General features: G+C 40.5%; 1 protein-coding gene across 1 annotated transcript in view; it reads right to left on the bottom strand.

The window, feature by feature from the left end:
• The window catches only part of Jmy (junction mediating and regulatory protein, p53 cofactor), a 64,216-nt gene that overhangs the window by 6,266 nt on the left and 34,438 nt on the right, over positions 1 to 23,512 (bottom strand). The window contains exons 5-10 of the mRNA XM_052159388.1: positions 12,646 to 12,811; positions 12,074 to 12,261; positions 11,481 to 11,567; positions 6,123 to 6,218; positions 4,374 to 4,962; positions 2,917 to 3,227 (exon numbers count right to left, since the gene is read on the bottom strand). Of these exons, the coding sequence (XP_052015348.1) occupies positions 2,920 to 3,227; positions 4,374 to 4,962; positions 6,123 to 6,218; positions 11,481 to 11,567; positions 12,074 to 12,261; positions 12,646 to 12,811 (1,434 nt within the window). The 3' untranslated portion in view covers positions 2,917 to 2,919. The remainder of the gene's footprint in view (positions 1 to 2,916; positions 3,228 to 4,373; positions 4,963 to 6,122; positions 6,219 to 11,480; positions 11,568 to 12,073; positions 12,262 to 12,645; positions 12,812 to 23,512) is intronic.

Genomic DNA, 23,512 nt, shown 5'->3' with positions numbered 1-23,512 from the left:
TAATTCTGTCTCATGTTTAGAAAGCTACTTAAGGACACTGCTAGCCATGGCTATCTCTGGGGAGCCTTACAGCAGGATGAGGCAGAGCAACATTCATCTTTCAAAAGAACTCTAAAGGTGTATAGATCACACATCTGATAAGTAAGTATTTCCCTGGATTTCTTTCAATATTTAAAGAACTACCAGCCCCTGCACTCCCTCACAGTGTCCTGACAGACATGCTGAGGCATGTAAATCACCTCAGCTGAATTATACAGAAGGCTCGGGCCCTGACTTACTTGTTAGCCAAAACCTGGTGGAAAGAGAAGGCAAACATGGAAATGCTGACCGGAGCTGCTGTAGCAAAAGAACTGAGGACAGCGAGCTAGCAACACAGTTAGCCAGTTAGTGGTGACGCATGCACCCATGCACGTATAAGCCACAGAGAAGCCAGCAGGAGAAAAAATAAAGAGGGAGGTGACATGCAAATATCTACTACTGAAAAGATGCTAAGAAGACAACCTGAGTCTCTGAGTATCAACACACTAATTAGAAACACTGATATCTATTCCTCTACATTATTATTATTATTATTATTATTATTATTTTGGGGTTTTTGAGACAGGATTTCTTTGTGTGTAGCCCTGACTGTCCTGGAACTTACTTTGTAATCAGGCTGGTCTTGAACTCGAAAATCGGCCTGCCTCTGCCTCCCAGGTGCTGGGATTAAAGGCCTGCGCCTCCATTGCCCGGCTTCTCTATGTTTCTTAAAATTAATGCCAGTCTTTTTCTATCAAGTGCAGTATAATGTACACATATGAGAAAATGGTTGAAAATCAGGGTCTCTGCACATAACAGCAATAAAGGAAAACACGGGGAGAAGGTTATGCACAGTCACAGACTATAGAGAATGTGATTTTAGAGCTGTGTGTAAGTTCCAGGCACATGCTGATGATGAGGATACAGGGAGAGCTATTTTCCTAAGTACCTCTAGGTGCAAAAGGAACAGGTAAAAGTAAAAATCCTTTCAGTAGTAATGCTTTGTTTGAACACTTCACATTTTATTGTGCCAAGTCTTCAAAATCCATGTACACTTGCATGTACATTAAATATCCACCTAGTCAGATTTGGAGTCAAAGATAGGAATCCACACTTAACAAGTCCCTAAGGCTAGTTCATAGATCATACATAGTCAAAGATCACGGTACACACCCTCCTGTCCAAAGATCCTGTATACATCTCTGCTAAAAATTATTTTAAAAATAAGCTTTTCCCTAAGCCCCTTGAGACAGGATCTGTCTGTAGTCTTTGCTGTCCTGGAGATGACTATGTAGCCCAGGCTGGACTGAACTCACAGAAATCCTTCCTCTGCCCCTGAATGCTGAGATTAAAGGTGTGTGCCACTATGCCCAGGTTAAAAAAAAATAGCTGTCTTGTATATATGCCCTCCAGAAAGAGTGCTCCCTCCCTCTGTGGTGTTTGCTTGTCTGCTGTTGTTTAGAGATGGAGTTCTGATACAGAATAAAGAAAGGCTGGCCTCAAAGCCGTGACCCTCATGAGCATGGCTGGGCACTGCAGAACAGTACAGCCAAGTCTGGCTAAGTCTTCCTGTTTCCCTAAATACCATAGAGTCTATCAGAGAACAGAATTCAGTGCATAATGTTACATGGACATTTTGCACAAGTTATCTTATTTCTGACAATAAAATTATCAATCCTTTAACTATGTAACTAACTTATGCCATAATTGCTATTCTTTTAACATAGTGTAATTTGTGTTAATCACTTGATAATTAGCTTTTAATAAATGGCAACAGAGTTTGGTGGCACACACCTTTAATCCCAGAACTCATAAAGACTGAGGCAGATAGAAGGCAGACAAAGACTAGCCTGATCTAGTGCCAGACCAGCTAAAGCTACACGGTGAGATCCCATCTCAAAAAGGGGGTCGAGGTGCCTCCCACAGGGGTAAGCAAGCAGCAAACTGCAAGTATTACGATGCATATGTATAACCAATTATACTGTACACAGGATTCAGGTTGTTTATAACTTATTTATTAATGTAGCTATGTTTATTATAGGCAATAGGACAGTATGACTGAATAGTTTTGAATATTTAGAAAGCTATATAACCAAACAACTTAGACTAGCCTAAGAAAACTCCCTTATGATCCTAAGAAAGGATCAAAATTTAGTAAGCCTAACTTAAGAAGTTTAGTTAAAAAGGCTTTTCTGGTCAAATTAAAAATAAAACTGTCTCTTTACTTGGAATATAACTATACAGTAGATATTCTTAATGAGCAAGATAGAAAAAAACATGCAGCTAGAAGTCTTTTAAAGTCTTTTCCAGAGCTGGAGAAATGGCTTAATGGTTAAACACTCTTGAAACCTTGCAAAAAGACCTGAAAGAGATTCCTAGACCACATGTCAGAGGCAGGCTCACACTGCCTGTAACTCCATCTCCAAAGACTCAATGCAATGGTTTTATCTGGTCTCTGTGGGCACTGCATACATGTACATATGCCCCCCCCCACCAACACACACACAATTAAAAACTGAAATAAAAAACAAACCACTTTGCTGGCCATACCATGTTACTACATACCATGATAGCAAGGAAATCACAAGGAGTTCCAGCCCAGCCTGAATACAGAGACCCTAACTTAAAAGGCACATATAGAAAAGAAAACAACTACAACAGTAATACACTAGAAATACACATGAGTAGTCACAGAGGGACTGTTGTATAAAAAAATAGACACTGAGCTGAATAACATAATGTTTTTCAGTTGAAACCTGGAACTCACATATCTTTTATCCATTATATGGCTATAATGGAGCCATATATGATGAACATACCACAGACTCAAGAAGTGCTGGAGCCCATAGGCTAAGTAAAAGCCATAAAGCTGGCTACTAAAGACTACAGATCGCGTACCTGCTAGTTCTCCCAGTCTGTGCAAGGCAAAGCCTCTTCCTCATCCTCTGACTCTGGGGACGCTTCTTTAATTCTTCTTAGAGCCTCATGAATGCTCCGTGTCAAAGGGTCTGTATCAGGCAGAAGTGTGAAGGATTCTCTCAAAGCTTCCTTCTGAACCTTCTTCAATTTTACCCCTTTCCTTATCTGCGCCAAAATATTATTACTATCATCTTCATCAGGAAAAGGAGGCAGAGTCCGCTGTTCAACCTTTTTCAGATGAAAACTACCACGCTTCAAGGACGCTAACACTTCATCCATGGGTGAACTCACTTTGGAAAACAAAATAAAACAACCAGTGAGGATTATTACACTTAAAAGTCAACCCGTGTGACCTCCAATGCATGCTGAATAGGACAGGTCTTAATATGACATGTGAGACTTCCCACTGTACCCACAAACAATCCAAAGTAAGACAGTAATTGGTTACATCTTTTTTTTTTTAATTTAATATTGGAAGAAGCCTCAGTGGGTAAAGTCCTTAATGTGCCCAAGGCTCTAAGTTTAGAAACCCCAAATCCTGGGGTTATAAAGCCGGACAGAGTTGTGCACACCTATAACCCCAGCACTTGGGAGACGCAAGGACACAGGCGGAGCCTGATGGGTTGGGGGTTGAGTTATTGGCTAGGGAGTCAATCTGAAATGGAAAGCTTCAGGTTCAGAGAGAAACTGTCTCAGTAAGTAAGGCACAGAACCACTGAGAACGATCTTAAAAGTTGACTCTGACCTTAACACACTCCCACCCCTCACACTCCCACACCCCCCACACACAAACACTATCCCATGCCCCCCCAACACTCCCACATATTCCCCCCCACACACATAATTTAATGTTGGTTCACTGTCAATGCACTTTTTCAGTTATTTCACATGTGAGACTCTATTCAGATTGTGTTATGAAAGATTTTACAGAACCTCAGATTAATATGTAATATTCCGTATTGTTTGCCCCTATGCAAACACACAGTACCTCAAAAGCAAGGGAAAGGTGTTTAGAAACAGGAAATAGCTTTATTGATGCATATTGGGTATGTGATGATTTGCACATATAACTTCTGTTCTTTGTCTTTTTATATGAAGATCACTCTTAAGCCTTCAATACTAAACTGTGACCAAATAGATGGCCTTGCTAATGGCTTCACACCTTTTCTTAGCTAGCATAGAAAGTGCTACTTAATCAACCGTCACTTCAGATGCTATTTTAGAAAGCCGACTAACAGCTCGAGAGAAGGTACACCTTGGTAAACACCTGCTGCGGTGAGTTGATAAGAACTCTCCTCTGCTGTGACCCTGAATGTTTATTTGCTATCAAATTATGTTCAAAAATTGTATTTTAAGCTTTGCAACACAAACTCAATGCAAAGCTCCTTCCCCGTGCTTCACTTCATACCAGAGTCAGATAGGTCCTGTTCACTCACCTCTCCTCCTCTGCAAACCCTCAGCAGTCTTTCTGAGCTTTTTCCGGGCGCTGACCAGCTGGCTGCTATCGAAGAGGTGTGCCGCGGGAGCACTGGCTGACTTTGGGATGCTCTTCCCACCACCCTCCATCCTAAGTACATCTTTCTCCAGTGTCTCTGCTGTGGTGGTGGCCCCATTGTCCTTTGCAACAGGCAGGGGTGGAGGTGGAGGTGGAGGGGGTGGAGGGGGAGGGGGAGGTGTTGGAGGAAGAGGGGGTGGAAGAGAACAGGGTTTGGGGTCACTACTAGTCAGCAGTGGAGCTGACTCGGGAGGAGGCAGTTCAGAGCCGACAGCACGAGGAGGTAATGAGGTGGATTCAAGTTGTACTGATGAAGAGTCTTCAAGTTGGACAAGGCTCCCAGGATCTGCTGGCTGTGAAGACCCAAGCTGGATTCCCCCTTCTCCCACCTCTGTCTTCTCCTTCCCCTGTAGCATTGCTGGGAGAGAGTTACACTGCTCCTCACAGGGCACAGGGCTTGCTGTGCTTTTTCTTCTGGAGTGAGCCACTCTTAATCTGGTTGACTTAAGGATGACTTGTCCGGGGTACCTCTGAAATATCAAAGTTATCAAATGAGTATACTGTAGTAAACTGATTTGCCAACAAATGCTTATTATTTCTTTAACAGAATGTTATTGATTTGGCTCTTTTCTAACTTTATCAGAAACTGGGAAACAAACAAACAAACAAACAAACAAGCAAACTAGAATACCTGTGCCTAACTGTCAATACCTTTTAAACAATTATCCCCAACGCCTTTACTATCTACTATCAAATATGCTAAGCCTTGTTCCCTCTTACACTATTGCCTAATTAAATGCCACATGCAGAGCCTTATGTTTAATGCCAGCACCCAAAAGTCTGCGGCCAGCCTAGTCTATATACATTCCAGTCTACCTAGGGCTACATAGCAAGACCTTATCTCACAAACAAGAAAACTAGCTGTGATGGTTTGTAGATGCTCGTCCCAAGGAGTGGCACTTTTAGGAGGTGTGGCCTTGTTGGAGGAAGTGTGTCACTGTGGGGTTGGGCTTGGAGATCTTCCTCCTAGATACCTGAGCATGCCCAGTCTGTTCTTGGCCTCCTTTGGATAAAGATGTTGAACCCTCTGCCACTCCTGCACCATGCCTTCCTGGATGCTGCCATGTTTCTGCCTTGATGACAATGGACTAATCTCTGAGCCTGTAAACCAGCCCCAATTAAATGTTGGTTTTTATAAAATTTGCATTGGTCATGGTGTCTGTTCACAGCAGTAAAACCCTAACTAATACACTAGCTATGTAACTTTAATCTTCAATGGAAGAAACAATACATAAAACTCACAATAAACTCTATCAAATGTATAATTACTATTTAATACATAAGCTAAGAAACTATTTTCAATACTTAAATAAATGGGGGGACTTACAAGGCAGTTTAAAAAAAATGCCTGATAATTTTCTGAAAGGAGTGAAATGAAGTGTTTTTGTAATGTTGACATTAACAATTTTTTTTAATTCAAAAGAATCCAGGCTTTCTGGACACACTGTTCTTTATACTCAGGAGGTGGCACAGCAAGGGTCAGAAGAATATTAATGACTGAGCTGGACACAGAAAAAGAAGCCAATTAAACTCTTACAGTTGGGAATGCATTCTAAACAGAAATCCTACGATCAGAGTGTCCTATGGCTCTTTCTAAGAAGCAATGTAAACCAGTCAGCATTTCCATCACCTGCTTAAACGTTCGAAGTCTATCCAGTGTCCTCTGTCTCTCTTGGCTAACCCAGGCACTTTTTCTTTCCTCTTCGTCATGTAACTTGTCTCTCTTCTGGTAAAAAAGAAAGTAATTGCATTATACTGTGCCCAATTTATTTTAATTATTAACAAGAGAAAAGGAAAGGAGATTTTCCCCAATATGTCAAACAAATTAGTTAAGATGATTCACTGAAGAAAATCTTTGACAATGTAAAACTCTATACTTCCAATAAGTTCACACTGGTCAGATAAAGTAAGATGACATTTCTTTAAACTAAACACTGTTTTGTCTCAGGAGTTTGGGCTGAAACAAATTTAGTCAGAATGACTTCTGGCTTTACATTCAGCCAACTCATATATAAGTGACTTTTCAAATTTGTTTGTTTTTGTTTTTCAAGACAGGGTTTCTCTGTGCATCTCTGGCTGCCCCAGAACTCACTCTGTAGGCTGTGGCTGGCCTCGAACTCACAGAGATCTGCCCCACTGCAAATCCAGCTTTAACAAGTGGCTCACACCCATGGTAGGAGGACGGCAGGCATTCTGAGTCAGTCTGGGCAAGACTGTTTAAGAACAAGTCCATTTCTTCTTGTTCACTGACTTATGAATCTACTACATACTACATCACACATGGCATGGAGGGGGGAGGGGGGAGCTGACACGCCCAGCTATACCACTCCTGGACACATATACCCAAAAGATAGATGCCCCACCATGCCACAGGGGCACACGTTCCACTATATTCATAACAGCCTTATTTGTGACAGCCAGAAGCTAGAAACAACTGGTACACCAAACCAAAGAATGGATACAGAAAATGTGGTTTATTTACACAATGGAATACTACTCCGCTATTATGAATGAGGACATCGTGAGTTTTGCAGGCAAATGGATGGAACTAGAAAATATCATCCTGAGTGAGGTAACCAAAAGGACATGCATGGTATATGCTCACTAGTAAGTGGATATTAGCCAAAAAAAAAAAAAAAAAAAAAAAAAAAAAAAGGAAAGAATACCCAGGATACAATCAAGAAGGTTAACAAACCAAAGAGGGCCCAATCTCATTTGGGAGGGAGAAGAAAGCAATCACAGGAAGTGGGGGAGAGGAGGATCTGGGTGGGGAAAACTGAACTGAAGCCCTGAGGGCCAGCAGAAAGAATGGAAACAGGCAACCTCAGAGGTAGGCGGTGGGAAGACCCTCTAGAATGTACCAGAGACCTGGGAGGTGAGAGACTCTTGGGACTCAAAGGGAAGGACAACTTGTTTTAATTCATCTATTTTTATTTTATGTACACTGGTGTTCTGACTACATATATGTCTATATAAGGGTGTCAGATCCCCTGGAACAGGAGTTACAAACACCTATGAGCTGCTATATGGGTGCTGGGAATTGAACTCGGGGCCTCTGGAAGAGAAGCCAGCGTTCTTAACCACTGAGCCATCTCTCTAGCTGCCAGAGGGCAACTTTTAGAATCAATTCTTTCCTTCTACTGTAGGATCTTGGGCACCAACTTGGGTCACAGACATACACGGCAAGCACTTTTACTCACCGAGCCCTTGCCAGCCCAAAAATGCAGTGTTGTGAGAATCTGAGACCAGGGATTGGATATGGCACAGTCAGAACACAGAGTGTGTTGATATACCCAGTAGGACTCCTTTGGAGAAAACAATATTTTCCTTTGCCAGTGGGAATTACTTGTAGGCAGCTTCTTAGTGCTATGACCCCATCAGGCTTGAACCTGTGCACACAGTTTCTGTGAATGATTAAGTTCATCAATCCTGTCGTAGCTAGAAGATGGTCTCTGGTTCTTAGGATCTTCCCATCTTCTCTTCCATACAGATAGATCCCTGAGCCTTGAGGGCAGGGGTGTGATGAAGACAACCCATTGGGGCAGAGTAGTCCAAAGTCTCTTCATACTGTCCAACTGTGTGTCTGTTAATATCCATTTACCATAGGAAAAAGTTTCTCTGATAAGAGTTAATCAAGGCACTGACCTGAATCCTAGCCTGGTGTGATCTTCTAGTTTACCATGGCTAAAAGCCAAATCTGTCCTCAAACTTGGAATACTTCTGTCTCAGCTTCTAGAGTCCTGCTAAGATTGCAGGCATATGCCACATGCCCATTTTATGTTTTTGCTGTTTTGCTTTTAAGACAGAATCTTTCTATGTAGCCCATGATGATCTCAATTTTCTGGTGATCGTCCGCCCTTTATTTGCTAAGTGCTAGGATTTTAGTTGTGTACCACCATATCTGTGGAGGATGTTTTTAATGGGAAAAAACAACTTGTTTTCTGACCACACTTTTCTAATTTACTGATTTGTTCAGGGGTAGTACACTAGTCAGCAAATAAACCTTTCTTCAGGTTTTTAGAGTTAATATTAGATGTTAAACTCCCTCAGAGCTGAACGTTTATGTTACATGGTTTCTATCACCTGTCAACAATACAATCAATGTATTAGGAGTTCTATTTTAAACAATATATCACCCAAGAAATTCCAACAAAGATAACTTATGTTTCAAAAAAGGCTTTGAGAGGCAATAATCAATTGTAATAGAAAATTCTGGGCATGCATAACCTGTGGCTTAAGGCCATGCATATGAATACAGCAGCATGCCGGCAAGGACAGCCCTGAATGATGCCCAATACAAAAATGTACACTTACAGCATTATGCAATCAGGGAGACTACATGTTCTGAGTGTGAAATTTTAGAGGTAATTCGAATGGGCACACCTAAAGCCGCTCCCATCCACTCCCTGACTACACATGCTTACAGAGACTGACTTTGCTTCTATTTTCTTCTGTCACATCACATGCTCTATCTAATGCTGATGCTTGGCCAAATTTTAAGATAATGTTTATCTCTGAGATTCCTGTAGATTTTTCTTTCTCTCTGTCCTTAGAAAATTCTTTGTGGAATGGTTATTTAAGAAGGGACAAATTTAAGAATAGAATGCCAGTAACTAAGCTAATAACCCAGGGGTACAAGAGAGAGTAGTAGGGGCACCCTCATTCCCTGTCTGAATCCTTGTCTAACTCTACACAGCACTTTCTGACCCACAGACATAGAAATGAAAATCAAAAGGCCATTAATTAATTTGCTATTTCTAGCTAAGAGAAAGACAGTCATATAATTTAAGGATAAGTGACTAATTTCCTTTTTAATTATGATAATAAGGGACAGCTTTAGCTAAACTGTGCCAAGTTAGCTTAAAGAACTAAAGATGAACTAAAGTTTACTGACCTTTAGTATGATGCCAAAGGAAGGAGGCTTTAAAATAAGCAAGTACAGAAAAATAGCCATGCTAGCATTTTTGGTGCTCAATTATTTATAAGCTACTTGTGTTGACTAAATATAGATATATTAAAACCCACTGCTAACAGAACTCACTATGTAAATATGATGCAGTACAATAATGGGAAGAAAGGAAATTCCTAATGTAGCACACAAAAACTAGTTACACACAGCAACCTAGGAATTCAGGGCAGCAGTAATTCCTCAACGTGACAAACATGACATCACACCTAATGGTAATGGTAAGAAGACGGAGCTTTCTGCTAACTGGAAAAGGCCAAAGTATTCCTGCATTTATCCTTTCTTAAATTATAATAAAGGTCCTAGCTAATGCAGTAAGACAAGAAAATGAAATCTACCACTATATTATTACAAGATTTTAATGAAGAAAATATAAAATTCTGATAAATAAGATGATTAGTCTTTGTTTGTAAACAGAAAAATTCAATAAAAATAGATTGTTTCTCAATTTTATCAAGAGTCCTAATCCAACCTTGCAAGTTACCTTGTGGTATTCTAAAATTTAGGCAGACTGCAAGGAAAAGACTGGGGTTAACAATACAGACTCCGAGCAGACCCTAGGAGACAAGATCATCTGACCTTTGACTAAAGGGCAAAGGTACTGCAGTGGAACACGAGCAATCTGTCCAACAAGTGGTGCTGAGGAAAACAGACAGGAACCTGGCAAAAGTGGACACAGATGCCTTAGACTTTCCATACAACTTAACTCAAAACGGGTCATAGACCTAAGTGTGAACTGTACAGCACAAAGCCTTACAGTATTCAAATAAGAGACACGCGATAGCATGAAACACAGCTACTAGGAACTCAGGTTTGCTCCAAGTAAACTCTCCACAGAGGACACTGTTAAAAGTACCATGTACTAGGGAAATAGCACAAAAGACATCTGATAACAGACTCTTCTAAAACTCAACAATGAGAAAAGAACAAAAGCTAGAGTGGTTGAGGCCCAGGGAGGGGAGGGGAGGAGGAGGAGGTTCATCTATACAGTCACTTTAAGGCCATGCTCTACTGGACATCCTTCAAGGATGATCATAGAAAGCCATGCTCAACACCATGGCGCTTGGGAATGTGAACTAAAACTACTGAGATACTACCGAACCTATTACAACAGCTATCGTTCTGAAAACAACAAAAAGCTGGACAGGCTTCAACAACATAGAGCTCTCATTTATTGTTGGTAAGTGCACACTAGCACATTTACTTTGTAGAACAGCTTGGCAGTTTCTAAAAACAATATAATTATATCTTAGTGTCCAGCAATCAAAACTTTAAATCTGATTAAGGGAAATAAGTCAACCTGAATATGCAACATGTATCTATTCCAAACATACATAGGGCAGAAAAATTAATATGCTTGATTCATGTCATTTTGCATCTGATCTCACAATACCAGGAAAGAACTTCAATGTAATCAACAGACTTTGGACAGCAACAATGTGCCAACCCTGACTGCTACAAACAGTAACACATGTACAACCGTAATAGTAATAGAAAGCTGGAGGGGCAGCAGGGAGGGGCACATAGGAATTCTCATATGTATAATTTATTTTTGCCTAAAACTGATCTTTCATTCATTCATAACATAAACATTCCCAGTGCTGACATCTAGTGACATAATTCTCATATTCTCAATAGTTACCTCTTTTCAGACACAAGTGTAGAGAGAATCTCTTATACTGTATAGAAGTATCCCATCAATAAAATGTCTTTGGTTCTATGAGCTTAGGCAGGAAATAGGAAAGTGGAAGTTGTGGTACAGAGAGAGGATTTCTAGGAACAGAGTCAGGAACTCTGAGGAGATGTTGCCTAAAGCCTAAGGCACACACGGAACAGGAATAAATAGGAAATTAAGTTACGGCTAGTCAGAGAACAGAGCCAAGGCAACTGACCTAGGCACTGAGTCATATCTAAGTCTCAGAGTCATTATTTCTAGGAACCAAGTACACAGGTGGAAAACCCTGAGGTTGCAGGTCAAGCGCCCACAACATGGTGTCCCCAGCCCCAGGGGTCACTACTTACTATCTGTACTGTATGATGGGCTCTGTACTCATCTTCACTCTGAAAACGCTGCTGGAACTTTTCATGGTGCTTTGCAATACAAATTTCCTAGAAAAATATAAAATGTTTTATTTAACTAAAGTGAGTCCACAGCAAAGTTTACGTGCCTTGTTTTAATTAGAAGCACAAGCGCTAATGAGGCCTAGTGCCTCTCCCCTTCCACAGACCACTAGGCCTTACTCGTTCTATAGCTCTGGAGGGTCAGACCTGACCACTAGAGAGCTGTCTCACTCTGAGCAGCTATGTCAGTTCACTCCGTTAACATCCCAAACTCACTAAGTAAGGCTATGATACTGACATCTTTCCATCGAAACCTCTCCTGCAGGGATGCAGAAGCCATGTCCGTTAGCAAGTCACCCTCAGAACAGAGTGCAACCATTTAATTGTATGTAAGCGGGAACCTCTAAGAAAAATATATTTAATATAAGGTGCTGAGAATAGGTAATGGATATTTGGTTCTAAGAATGGAAATAATAATGGCAAATCATATTACAATTTGAATTATTAGATGTGGATCAAGGATAAAGCAATGACCAGAAACAAGAATTCAATACCTTTTTATTTCTGAGGTAGGCTTTCTTGGCAGAGACGCGGCCCCGTCTTGCTTCCAGCTGGCGTGCCTTCTGCTGCAGCTTCTGCAGCTCTTCCCTCTGTGCGTGCACAGACGCCGCCATCTCTTCCTTCTCCAGCATGGCCTCCATGCTTTCATAAGTGTCATAGTACACAACTTCATCTCTCTTTTCTGTTATAGAATGGTGGTTAAGAATGAGATTCTTCTTTAAGGAGTAATTAAAGAGTAAAGAAATAGACCTCAGACTAAACTATACAAAATGTTTAGCAGGGTATGTTACACAGCAAAAATAAATAAATACAGTCCTCACTCTCCCACATACCACACAGGCAAATCTGCAAAAATTCTGCTTCTAGATGAAATATCCTTTAACAAAGCATGTATGCTACAAAGTACTCAAAAGCAATGTGCAGTTTGTTGAATTTACAAACCATTTGAGTTCAAGGGCTCCTCTGAAACATTTTTAATCTTAGGAGCAGCACAGCTGGGACCCATGCGCACTTTCTCCACATATTCTATCTTTTGTGGACTTCTGTGGTTAAGTGCATATCGTACCTGATATAAGTCTTTTGATGCTCTCCAGCTGTGCAGTTAATAATAACTCTTCACACTTCAAGATCTCAAACTGTACTTCATACAACTGAAGTTGCAGATCATAGTAGTCAGATTCCAGCTGATCCAACTGAGCTATAGCTTCAGTACCGCCCTGTAAGCTTTGCATCTGCAAGTAAAAAATAACACCATTAACTTGCTTTAGGAAAGAAATGAGTCTCAGGCAGTGGTAGCACACTCCCTTAATCCCAGATCCAGGGAGGTAGAGGCAGGGGAATCAGTTTGAGGTCAGCCTGCTACAAGTGACTTCCAGGACAGGCAGGGCCACAGAAAAGAACAAAACAAAACAAATGAAGTAACAAACGAGTGAATGAAATAAGTAAAAAAAAAAAAAAAAAATCAGATTTCTGAGCTGGGTGTGAAACTGATAATGCAAAGAACACCACTTAAGGTCAGGAGTCTGAAGATTGCCTGGAGAACACAGGCCTAGTGGCACAGGCTTGAAACTCTAGCTACTCAGGTGAAGTTGTTAGATCATCAGTTCAAGGCCAGCCTGCTAACGAATTTGTTCAAAGTCAGTCTGACAACATTACTGAGACATTTATCTCAGACTAAACATGTTAGAGAGCTGGGAACAACTCAGTTATGAAAGTGCTGGCCTGCTTGCACAACAGAACTGTCTAGGTTTAGCTTACACTATGTAGGTAGGGTGCAAGGGAGGGGGAGGATTGGGGGGGGGTTGCATGAGACATCTATACATTTAAAAAAATATGCATAGAACCAAAGAAGAGAAGAGCACCTCTTACACATAAGGAAAGCACAAAAACAAAGCAGTAAGTCATAAAACTTGTGAAAAAGCTTTAATATAACTTACCACAAAACAAGCTTTCAATGCATCATATTCTGCATCACAGCTTGTTCACATTGAGGGGAACAATGTATTATTACCCTACCACAAATATCAGTGGCTCCTCTTCTCAGTTCAAAAGCAGATGCTAAGTTATAGATTTTCCTTTCCACACAACAAACACACAAAATATGGAGCCAAACTTGGGTGGTTACAACATAGTGGGAAAAGCCAATTTTTTAAAGCAAATCTGTTTCATAGAAATATTCCAAAATACACAACATGTCTAGTTTCCACTATAAAAGTTTTTTACTTATATTACTTTCTAACATATCTTTGTAGGAGCTACTCAAGAAAGGGAATTTATGTTTTTTTCATTCATTTTTATGTATATCAGTATTTGTACTGCATGTTTGTGTATCATGGGCATGCTAGCTATCTGTGCAGTTCAGAAGAAAGTCTTAGACCCCTGCAGTTACAGTTATGAGCTACTATATAGGTACTGGGAATTGAACCTGGGTTCTCTGGAAGAACAGCTAGTACGCTTAACTACTGAGCATTCTCTCTAGTCTGGGGGGGAGGGAATTAAACTTCTTTACATTTATTATTTTAAATTGTTTGTACAGGTGCCTGTAGAATCCAGAAGAGGGCGTAGGCTCCCCTGGAGTAGGAGTTGTTAGCCATTTGATATGGGTGCTAAGAGCCTAGACTAGCATGCACTCACTCTCACTACTGGGCCACCTTTCTCTCTCTCTCCCTTAAGGAAAATTTTCAAGTATATTAGGCCCTTTGTTAGTTCTTTATGTATTACCTCATTTAAATTTCAGAGACATCCCTAAAAGCATTGAGGCTATATTCCATCACTCAGGAATTCCAGCAAGATGTACCAGGGTTTTAGCAAGGCAAATTCAGAGTAGATAAATTCCAGACAGGTGTTGTTGATTTTATGGGAATGAAATTGGTTACATTAAATGGAAAAATAACTAAGTACTTTAATATCAATTCAGATTGTTTGCTTACAGATGGATTCAAAGATTAGATTTGATATCAAAGATACTGAATGCAATTAATTTTCAGTTCTATAGGACTTGTGAAATGTGAAATTATAGATAATCCTGCCTACTTGCATTATCCTGTGTGTGGGAGTCACTGGTAGAATCTGTTTATACATGAGAACTTCTCAGAACCCCAGTTTTTCATGTTCTTTTACCTTTCCCATGTCAAAGGGCTACCCTAATTGAGAGCTTGCTCTTTTGGGTCTATATTTATTGTTTGATCACTTAATGACTTATAATTTACTAAATTAATTACCTATACATTTATTTATTTATTTATTTTATTTGTTTTTTTTTTTTTGAGATAGGGTTTCTCTGTGTAGCCCTGGCTGTCCTGGAACTCACTCTGTAGACCAGGCTGCCCTTGAACTCAGAAATCTGCCTGCCTCTGCCACCCAGAGTGCTGAGATTACAGGCGTGCGCTACCACCGCCTGGCCCTATACATTTATTAAAAGGTTTAACCAGACTTAGTTCATGGATGTTTTTTTCTTTCTAGAGATAGGGTCTATACACAGTTATATACACAGTAGTGTATATAACTAATTATACAGACTAGCCTGGCCTCAAACCCATACACATCTGCCTATCTCTGCTTCCCTACTGCATGGGCCATCACATCTGGCTGGAGTTGTTTTTAAATGTATACCACTACATATTTAGATCCAAACTTAATCATTTCTTTTTCTGTCTTTCTAAATGGATTTGACCTTAGACATTAAGAAAAATATTCTAGTCAGTTATCTGTGTGATTATCTAGATTATAAAGCAAAATCTAGATTCTTGTTCAAAGCATCTTTTAGGTACTTTCATGCTTCCCTTACCTTCAAGACAGAAGGGATCATTCCGCAGTCAGATTCTGAACCCCCATCTCTCTGCCATAGTCTTTTCTAGAACAGTGGTAATATACCTCCTTCATGGACTGGATCCACGGGATGTAGCCTCACTTGAGTGAGGCAGTAAACATTTCTTTCTGTTCTTCCCCTCTGACCTTTGGTAGTAAAGTCACTTGAAGCCACCAGGATCTTCAGGGCACACTATGTCTACACAGGGGGCCTTCTGAAGCATCTAAAGACAATGTCAAAGTAGCCACAATTGTGGTGTCCTATATTCTGGAAGAAATATTCTTGAAAGAGAATTTATAGTTGGACATGAGAAGCTAGTGTTTTCCATTTCAGTTCTTGAAAAGCTATTCTGTTGCCTTCTTACATCTGCTGGAATCTGTAGTGTTGGGAGCAGTTTCTGAATCCTACTTTCTCCTAAGTTGATTATTTCAAATCCTTTTCTCTTCAGGGCTAGCCACACATACTTCATACAAGACACCTGCACTTCAGAACTATCCCCCCACAAGACATTTATGGGTTACTGCTTAGGTCCAGTCTAGGGTCTCAAATTTACTTCTATTAGACATAACAGGCTTGTTAATAAAAATAATACTGACCACCATTCATAGATTTCAAGTGCTTTTCACATCTGAATCAGTTCTCTCAGATTCATCTACTTAACTGTGTTTTCACCCCACTCTTCAGCCAATAGATCTAGGAAGCTGTGCTGTGACCAAGGGATGAGGGGGAGCACCAGCTATGTGGCATGGCCACTCTCTTATAACTACCTAAGTTTGGCTCCATATTGTGTGTGTTTGGTGACCATTAAAATGTTAAAGTGGGTAAACAGCTAAGGCAAAGGAATGTTATCTTTCTCCTCTTTGCAGTCTCCATAATAGTTACACAAAATGCCTATCAGATTTAGAGCAGTATTGGTTAACCTTGTGCTCTCTTTCTATGCAGGCATTATGTTAGATGTTTCCCATATATCAACTCATGGGATCATGGCACCTAGAAACCAGACATCACCGGCTGGGTTACTTGGTCCTGTCTCCTCCCACTTCAAAATGAAATACTGACATTTTTTTTTTTTTTTAAAGAATGAATGGAGCTAGAGAACATCATACTAAGTGAGGTAACCCAGACTCAAAAGGTGAATCATGGTATGCACTCACTAATAAGTGGATATTAACCTAGAAAACTGGAATACCCAAAACATAATCCACACATCAAATGAGGTACAAGAAGAAAGGAGGAGTGGCCCCTGGTTCTGGAAAGACTCAGTGAAACAGTATTCGGCAAAACCCGAACGGGGAAGTGGGAAGGGGTGGGTGGGAGGTCAGGGGGAGAGAAGGGGGCTTACGGGACTTTCGGGGAGTAGGGGGGCTAGAAGAGGGGAAATCATTTGAAATGTAAATAAAAAAATATATCGAATAAAGAAAATGTTTAAAAAAAAAAGAATGAATACCCAGCACTCAATAAGCCAGCCTCTGTTGTTCAAGGTAAATTTCAGGCCTGCCAGGACTATTAAGACCTTGTTTCAAAATAAACAAACCAAAACAAGCCTCTCTTAATCTAAAATCATGGGGTAGGGCTATGTTACAAAGAACAGAACATCTGCTTGGAATGGGTTTAATATTTTACATGTGTTCTTTTTCTCATGAGTAATGCAGACACCTTAAATTATAGCTATTAAAACTGACAGTACATCACAGTTAAATACATATAAAGCACAATACCTATATTAGAGATACAACAAGAATAAACTTGGCAAGATTGACAATTTTTTTAAATGCTCTGAAGAATTCAGACACATAATGCAGACACACAAAAGCTAACTATTACAATCATGGATGTGGCTTAGAGAAAATTATGACACAAACTCCAGACCTCTAGGTCAACCTCTTCCTTTTCTATATGGGAGGTCTATTTATATAAAGCTGTACTTGAAAATGTTAGGGGTTAGGTGTCTTCGCCTTTGGCACCCTGTATCGCCAGAACAGCTCAGGATCAGACAGATCATGTCAGCACTAAGTAATGAGATGAAGGTAGAGTCTATTTCACAAGCAATAAACAGGCTAACTTAAAGAAAAATCCAGATAGCCAAGAAACAAGAAGAAACAAGCTCAATAAAGGGAGACAAGTAGAAACGCCTCAGGGAAATATGGAAGGGGGCTGAAATTCTTCAGAGATTGAATACAAAGTGTAAATTGTCCCAGACAGGCCCAACTTCACCTAACAACTCAAATAAGAAAGCATAAGAGGGAAATGAAAGAGGGGAAAGTCACGATTTAATCTACAAAGAAGAAGATGACTACTTCAGAGAGGACAGCTCTGAGACCTCATTTTCAAGCAAGCCATGAAGCCTAATCTCAGCATCAGTAAGACTTGAGTGTGGGTGCCCACTGCTACACCCAAGGGCACCCAAGGGCAGCCTGGGCTATACACTGAGAACCTATATTACAGGTTTTGAATTAATAACCGCCATTGTGGAACATCTCAGTATATAGATACAAGCCAAAACGGATTTATAAATATAATCTTTAAATTTTTATGTATAAGAATTGTCCACTTGCATGCATGTCTAAGTGCCACAAGCAGGTAGTGCTGAAGGAAGACATAAGAGTGTGGGAACCTTCTGGAAATGGAATTATATAGTAGGTTGTTAGCTGCCTTGGAGGCTCCTAAAAACCTAATACAGGTTGTTTAAAAAAGCTTCCTATCAGTCAGTCTTCTTAACCACTGATCCATCTACCTCTAGCCCTGATAAAGCAATATATTCTACACCAAATGGAGTGCCTGGGAAGACGGCTCAGCAGGTACAAGAACTTGTTGCTCTTGTTGATCGGGCTACCAACACTCACGTGGTAGGCAAGCGTCCATAACAGCAGTTCCAGGTAATCAGATGGCTCCCTCCATGGCACCTAGCATCTATATAGTATGCATACTTTCATACATAAATTAAAAAAATTAACTGTAGTATTAAATGCAGACATTAGAGCTTGACAAATCCATTTTCAACCTGGAGGGAGGTAGGACACTAGTGGGATGGGATTTCTCACACACTCATGGTGTCCTGTACCTACCTGTGTAGCTGAGGATGAACTTAACTCCACCTTGAAGGTGTGAGAAGCATGCTCCACTACACACGGCTCCATGCTCAGTATCTTAAAATCAAATGAGTAACCAAGAGAACGGGAGAAAAGCAGGTCTACACTGGGTAACAGACCTGAATCCAGAACATGAACAAAATTCTTTAAAAGAAAAAAATTATTAGAAAGAAACAGCTAGATATATGGAGAGACACTTTTTAAAAGTAAATACACAACATTTTTTCCAAATTCTAACAAGCATACACTGTCAGTGGGGACTAAAAAATTTTGACTGGAACTGAATGCCTATAACACAGGGTTTTATTGCTTTATTATGCAGTTCGCTGTAAATACTGTGGCTGGCGCGGCTAGATTATTCTGTTATGTGACTAAGTGGCTTTATTCTATTTTAACTTTTCATTATTAGTGCTGGATATCATGTGCATTCTATGCAAAAGTTCCACAACAGAATTGCACTCCCTAATAAAATGGCAAGTGCCTTTAGCCCACTGAACCATCTCACTGATCCCACACATAACCTTTTAAGTAATTTTTTTTGAAAAATATGAATAAGCTATAGATATGGTCATAGACTACAGTGAAATTTGGTTAAGTATATGTGAGCTTGATCAGATCATTCATTTATGTGCACTAGTCTTAAGTTTGGGTACAGCACGTAAGAAAGGAGATGAAGAGAAGGTATACGTAAACCATGAGAAGACTATTTTTCTATGGCTAGGCATGGTTGTGCACGCCTTTAACCCTTACACTCAGGAGGCAGAGGCAGGCAGGTCTCTGAGTTCAACTTCAGCCTGATCTACAAAGCAAGTTCTGTCTTTTGAAGTTTTTGTCTCTTCATAGCTTTTCCTTTTTTCATGATAGATGTGATTTTAATTGTCTGAGTAGGTATTAAAATATCAAGAACCATTTTTGCAATCCAGAAGAAACCAATGTGTCACTCCCATGAAGCAATGACTATGAAAGTCGGGCTTGCTTTCTAACCCCACTGACCATTAGTGCAGCAAGACCTGGTCCTGACACTCAGCATACCTGTCATGCCGATACACTTACAAAACGTAATTTACAAAGAAAAACCTGGGGGAAAGGCAGTTTTGTAGCCTGAAATTTGCCCCTTTTTACTGTTTAAATCATTTTACTCCAAATGTTATTTAATGCAAATGGTATTATTACATAAAAAATATAGTTTAAAAAATCAACATAAATCTAATGAATCAAATAATTCTACTTTATCTAATTCTTGAAGTATAACTGCTTCTTTAAAATAATATAAATCCAGTTACCTTTGACTAGCTCACTCTACCCAGACCAATAAAAACATACATTCTACCATTTTACCAACCTATTTGAAATTAAAGCATTGCAAACTTGGATCTAACCTTTACCAACTGCTCAAATGCAACAACATTAGGTGCAGTTTTAATGTTTTCCTGACTCCACATGGTTTTAAATACAGTCCTCATCCATTACTGGAGGAAAAGTCCAACTTACCAGGGGCTGTGAGTGAGTGACTGAGTGTGCTGACTATGGACACACGCTTTGGTTTCTACTGTTTATACTGAAATCAGATTTGTGAATTCGGGGTTTCCCTAAGAATGACCCTAAAATGCATCCTGTACAATTAGTCAGAGTGACTGCTCATGCATAGCAATCTTTTCCTTACAATGGAGACATGCTGCTTTACGGATACAATCATTTTCTACAACTCTGTTTCTTACCCCTCCTACACTACTCTCAGTCTTCCAAGGCAATTGTCTTGCCCAAGACTCTCCAGTCAAGTTATGTACTTCTCCAATGGTCCACCTTGACTCTGACCAAACTCGATCATTTTCACATATTCTTGTCAAATTTCATTATAGTCTATGATCATATCTTGTGTTTTTCAAAAACTAGTTTTTCAAGGCTATGTGTGGGGTGAATGAGAAGGTTCAGTGGGCTCAAGACACTTGCTTTCATAAGCTGGCCAACCTGAGTTTTATCCCAAGAACACCAAATCCCACTTTCAGAAGGCTTCTAATTGTGGAAGGAGAGAACTGACTACCCAAAGAAAACCCCTACACACACACACACACACACACACACACACACTCTATGTTGGGAAGACAGGGCAGGAGGTAATTTGAGTTATCTCTATCACTGAAATTTGAGTTATCTCTAACCCTGAGAAAAGTATTTGTTTTTGTTGAATGAACTGAGAGGGTATGGTAGACTGAGTAAGAATGATCCCCACAGGGGCTGGAGAGATGGCTCAGTGGTTAAGAGCACTAACTGCTCTTCTGAAGTCCTGAGTTCAAATCCCAGCAACCACACGGTGGCTCACAACCATCCGTAACAAGATCTGATGTCCTCTTCTGGTGTGTCTGAAGATAATTACAGTGTACTTACATATAATAAATATATAAATCTTAAAAAAAAAAGATCCCCCCCCCCTGCCTCCATGGACTCATATATATCTTAGTTCTTGGTCACTAGGAGCAGCACTAATGTGAAAGGATTGGAATTGTTGGAGGAGATGTGGCCTGAAGGAGGTGTGTTACTCGGTATGGACTTTGAGGTTTCAAAAGCCCACACCAGGCCTATATCTCTCTCTCTATCTCTCTCTCCCTCTCCATCCCTCCTCCCCAGCCTGTGGCCCAGGATTTAGCTCTCATCCACTGTTCCATGCATGCCATGAAATAGACTAAGCCTCTGAAAATGTAAGTGCGCCCCCAAATTAAATGCCTGGGGTACAGTATCTCTTCACAGCATCAGGAGTTACTAGGATAGAGGGGTAATTGAATTCTGTACAATTCCAAAAGGCAGGGGAAAAAACCCAAGAATTAAACAAAACACCAAAGTTTGGGGAACTGAGTACCTGTAAGTTACAAAGGGAGATTCTATCTCATATAAGAAAAAAAAATAATATGTGCTAAAATAAACAATTATCCCAAAGTATTAAATTAATAAGGAAAAGCAAGGAGAAATATCCAAAATATCTACTTAAGATGTTTTTTGTGTGCACAGGTGTTTTGTCTTTGAGCATAGGTGTGCAGTGCCCACAGAGGCCAGCAGGAGGCAACCAATTTACTGGGACAGAACAGCCAGCTAGGCACCGCATGGATGCTGGAAATCAAACAAGGTCCAATGTAGGAGGGTATATGTAACCAAATGGGTCATCTCTCCAACCCTCCACAAACACTATTTTACCTGTTAAATACTCATGCTCAATAGCATTACCTCAACAACTGAAATCTGCTTGAAGCATCTAGATCACCGTCTAAGGTTTAGCTCTGACACTATCCTCAACCTCCAGTTATTACTCAAATTATTCACTGTCCTCATTTTCAAAAACATACTTAACATTTACTGCTTCTAATACTTACAGAAACTATCAACAGATGATGTAGGTGTGTGTGTGTGTGTATGTGTGTGATACACACACACAAAAGACAGACAGAGACAGAATGCCTTTTCAGTAAAGGTAATCTGTTGCAGACCAGTGTTAGGGCTGGTCTGTTTCTGCTACATATTCAAATGCTAAATAATGGCCTCCAAGGCCTAGTTGTAGTCCAGAAGAGAGCACTTTCTCAGGTACACCAAATGATGTGTAAACCTTGCTAGATTTTATTCTCTGACTGGTTAAAGTGGCTAATAGCCAATTCCTGGGGAGAGGAGAGGTAGGTAGGGCTTCAGTTCCTGAGCTGGGAGTAGCAGATAGGGACCACAAGGAGAAGAAAAAAGACAGAGCAAGATGTCACCATTGGACAGGACTGCTAGAACAGACTGATAGAACAAAGCAGTCCCGGAGAGACTCAAACTTCAAGTAACTTGGGAGGACAGCCAGGAAAGCCAGTCTAGCAGAGAAAAAGAGTTTAAGAGTAATCACTCAATAAGTATTCTAAAGCTGATTAAATAAATTAATAATTATTAAATATCAAACATAAAGCAGGGAACTTGAAATATGACTGAGGAGGTAAATCAATGAATCTAATCAAACAGTCTTCATACTTTGATGCAAACCACAGCAGCAACAGTGAGTCGGTCAGTGCAGTCCTCTGACCCGTGAGAACTGATGAGGAAAGGGGCAGCAAAGTTTTCTTAATGAAGACAGTCAAGAGAACTAAGCCCTGTCCTGCTCTGCTCCTGACACAAAAGTCATGTGGCCTTGATAGGGCCACTTCCAACGCTGTTCTACTGCCTCAAGACTCTGAAATTTCAGCTGGGCAGTGGTGGCCCAGGCCTTGAAGCCCAGCACTCAGAGGCAGAGGCAGAGGTGGGTGGGTCTCTTGAGGCCAGCGGGTTTACAGAACAAGCTCCAAGTCAAAGTTGCACAGAGAAAGCATGTATCAAAAAACAAAAACAAAAAAGCAAAAAAAGAGAGAACCATTTCCTTCACTAAGCAATGAATCCCCACTTGTACCTTGGTATATACTAGTCACTGTTAAACAAAAAGCTACTATGAAATATCATGTGTCCAGATCTTCACAGGTGGCAATCCTTAAGTGGGTGCAATCAAAAACATTATCTCATAAAAATGGTATAAACATGAGGTACAAAGTATGGCGGTTTAAATGAGAACGGGCCCCTGAGAATGAACGGCCCCGGCAGCTCAGGTGTGAATGCTTGGTCCCAGGTGGTAGACTGGGAAGGACTCAGATTTGTTGGGGGGGCTTATGTCACTGGGAATGGGTTGTGGAGTGTCAAGACTATCACCATTCCCAGGTGGCTCTGTGCTGGTGCCCCCTTTCAGATTGAAATGGAAACCATCAGCTGCTGCTCCCATGTGGCTTGACTGCAACTCTGCTCCCTGCTGTATGGTCACAGACCCTACGCCTTGAGAACCACACCTTGGTCCTGGCGTCTTAGCACAGCTATAAAAAGTAAGACAAGATAACCATGTGTTCTAATTATCAACTGTCAACCTTACTCAGACTAGAACAACTTGTAAAGAATCTCAGTTGAGTAACTGTCTTTATCGTGGTCTGTGAATATCCATCAAGGGCTGTAATGATTGTTAACAGATGCTGGAGACCTTAGCACACTGTGCAGGTGGGTCC

Source organism: Apodemus sylvaticus, chromosome 16 (genome assembly GCF_947179515.1).
Source record: "Apodemus sylvaticus chromosome 16, mApoSyl1.1, whole genome shotgun sequence".
Lineage (NCBI taxonomy): Eukaryota > Metazoa > Chordata > Mammalia > Rodentia > Muridae > Apodemus > Apodemus sylvaticus.
This window is presented reverse-complemented; position numbering and strand designations above follow the sequence as displayed.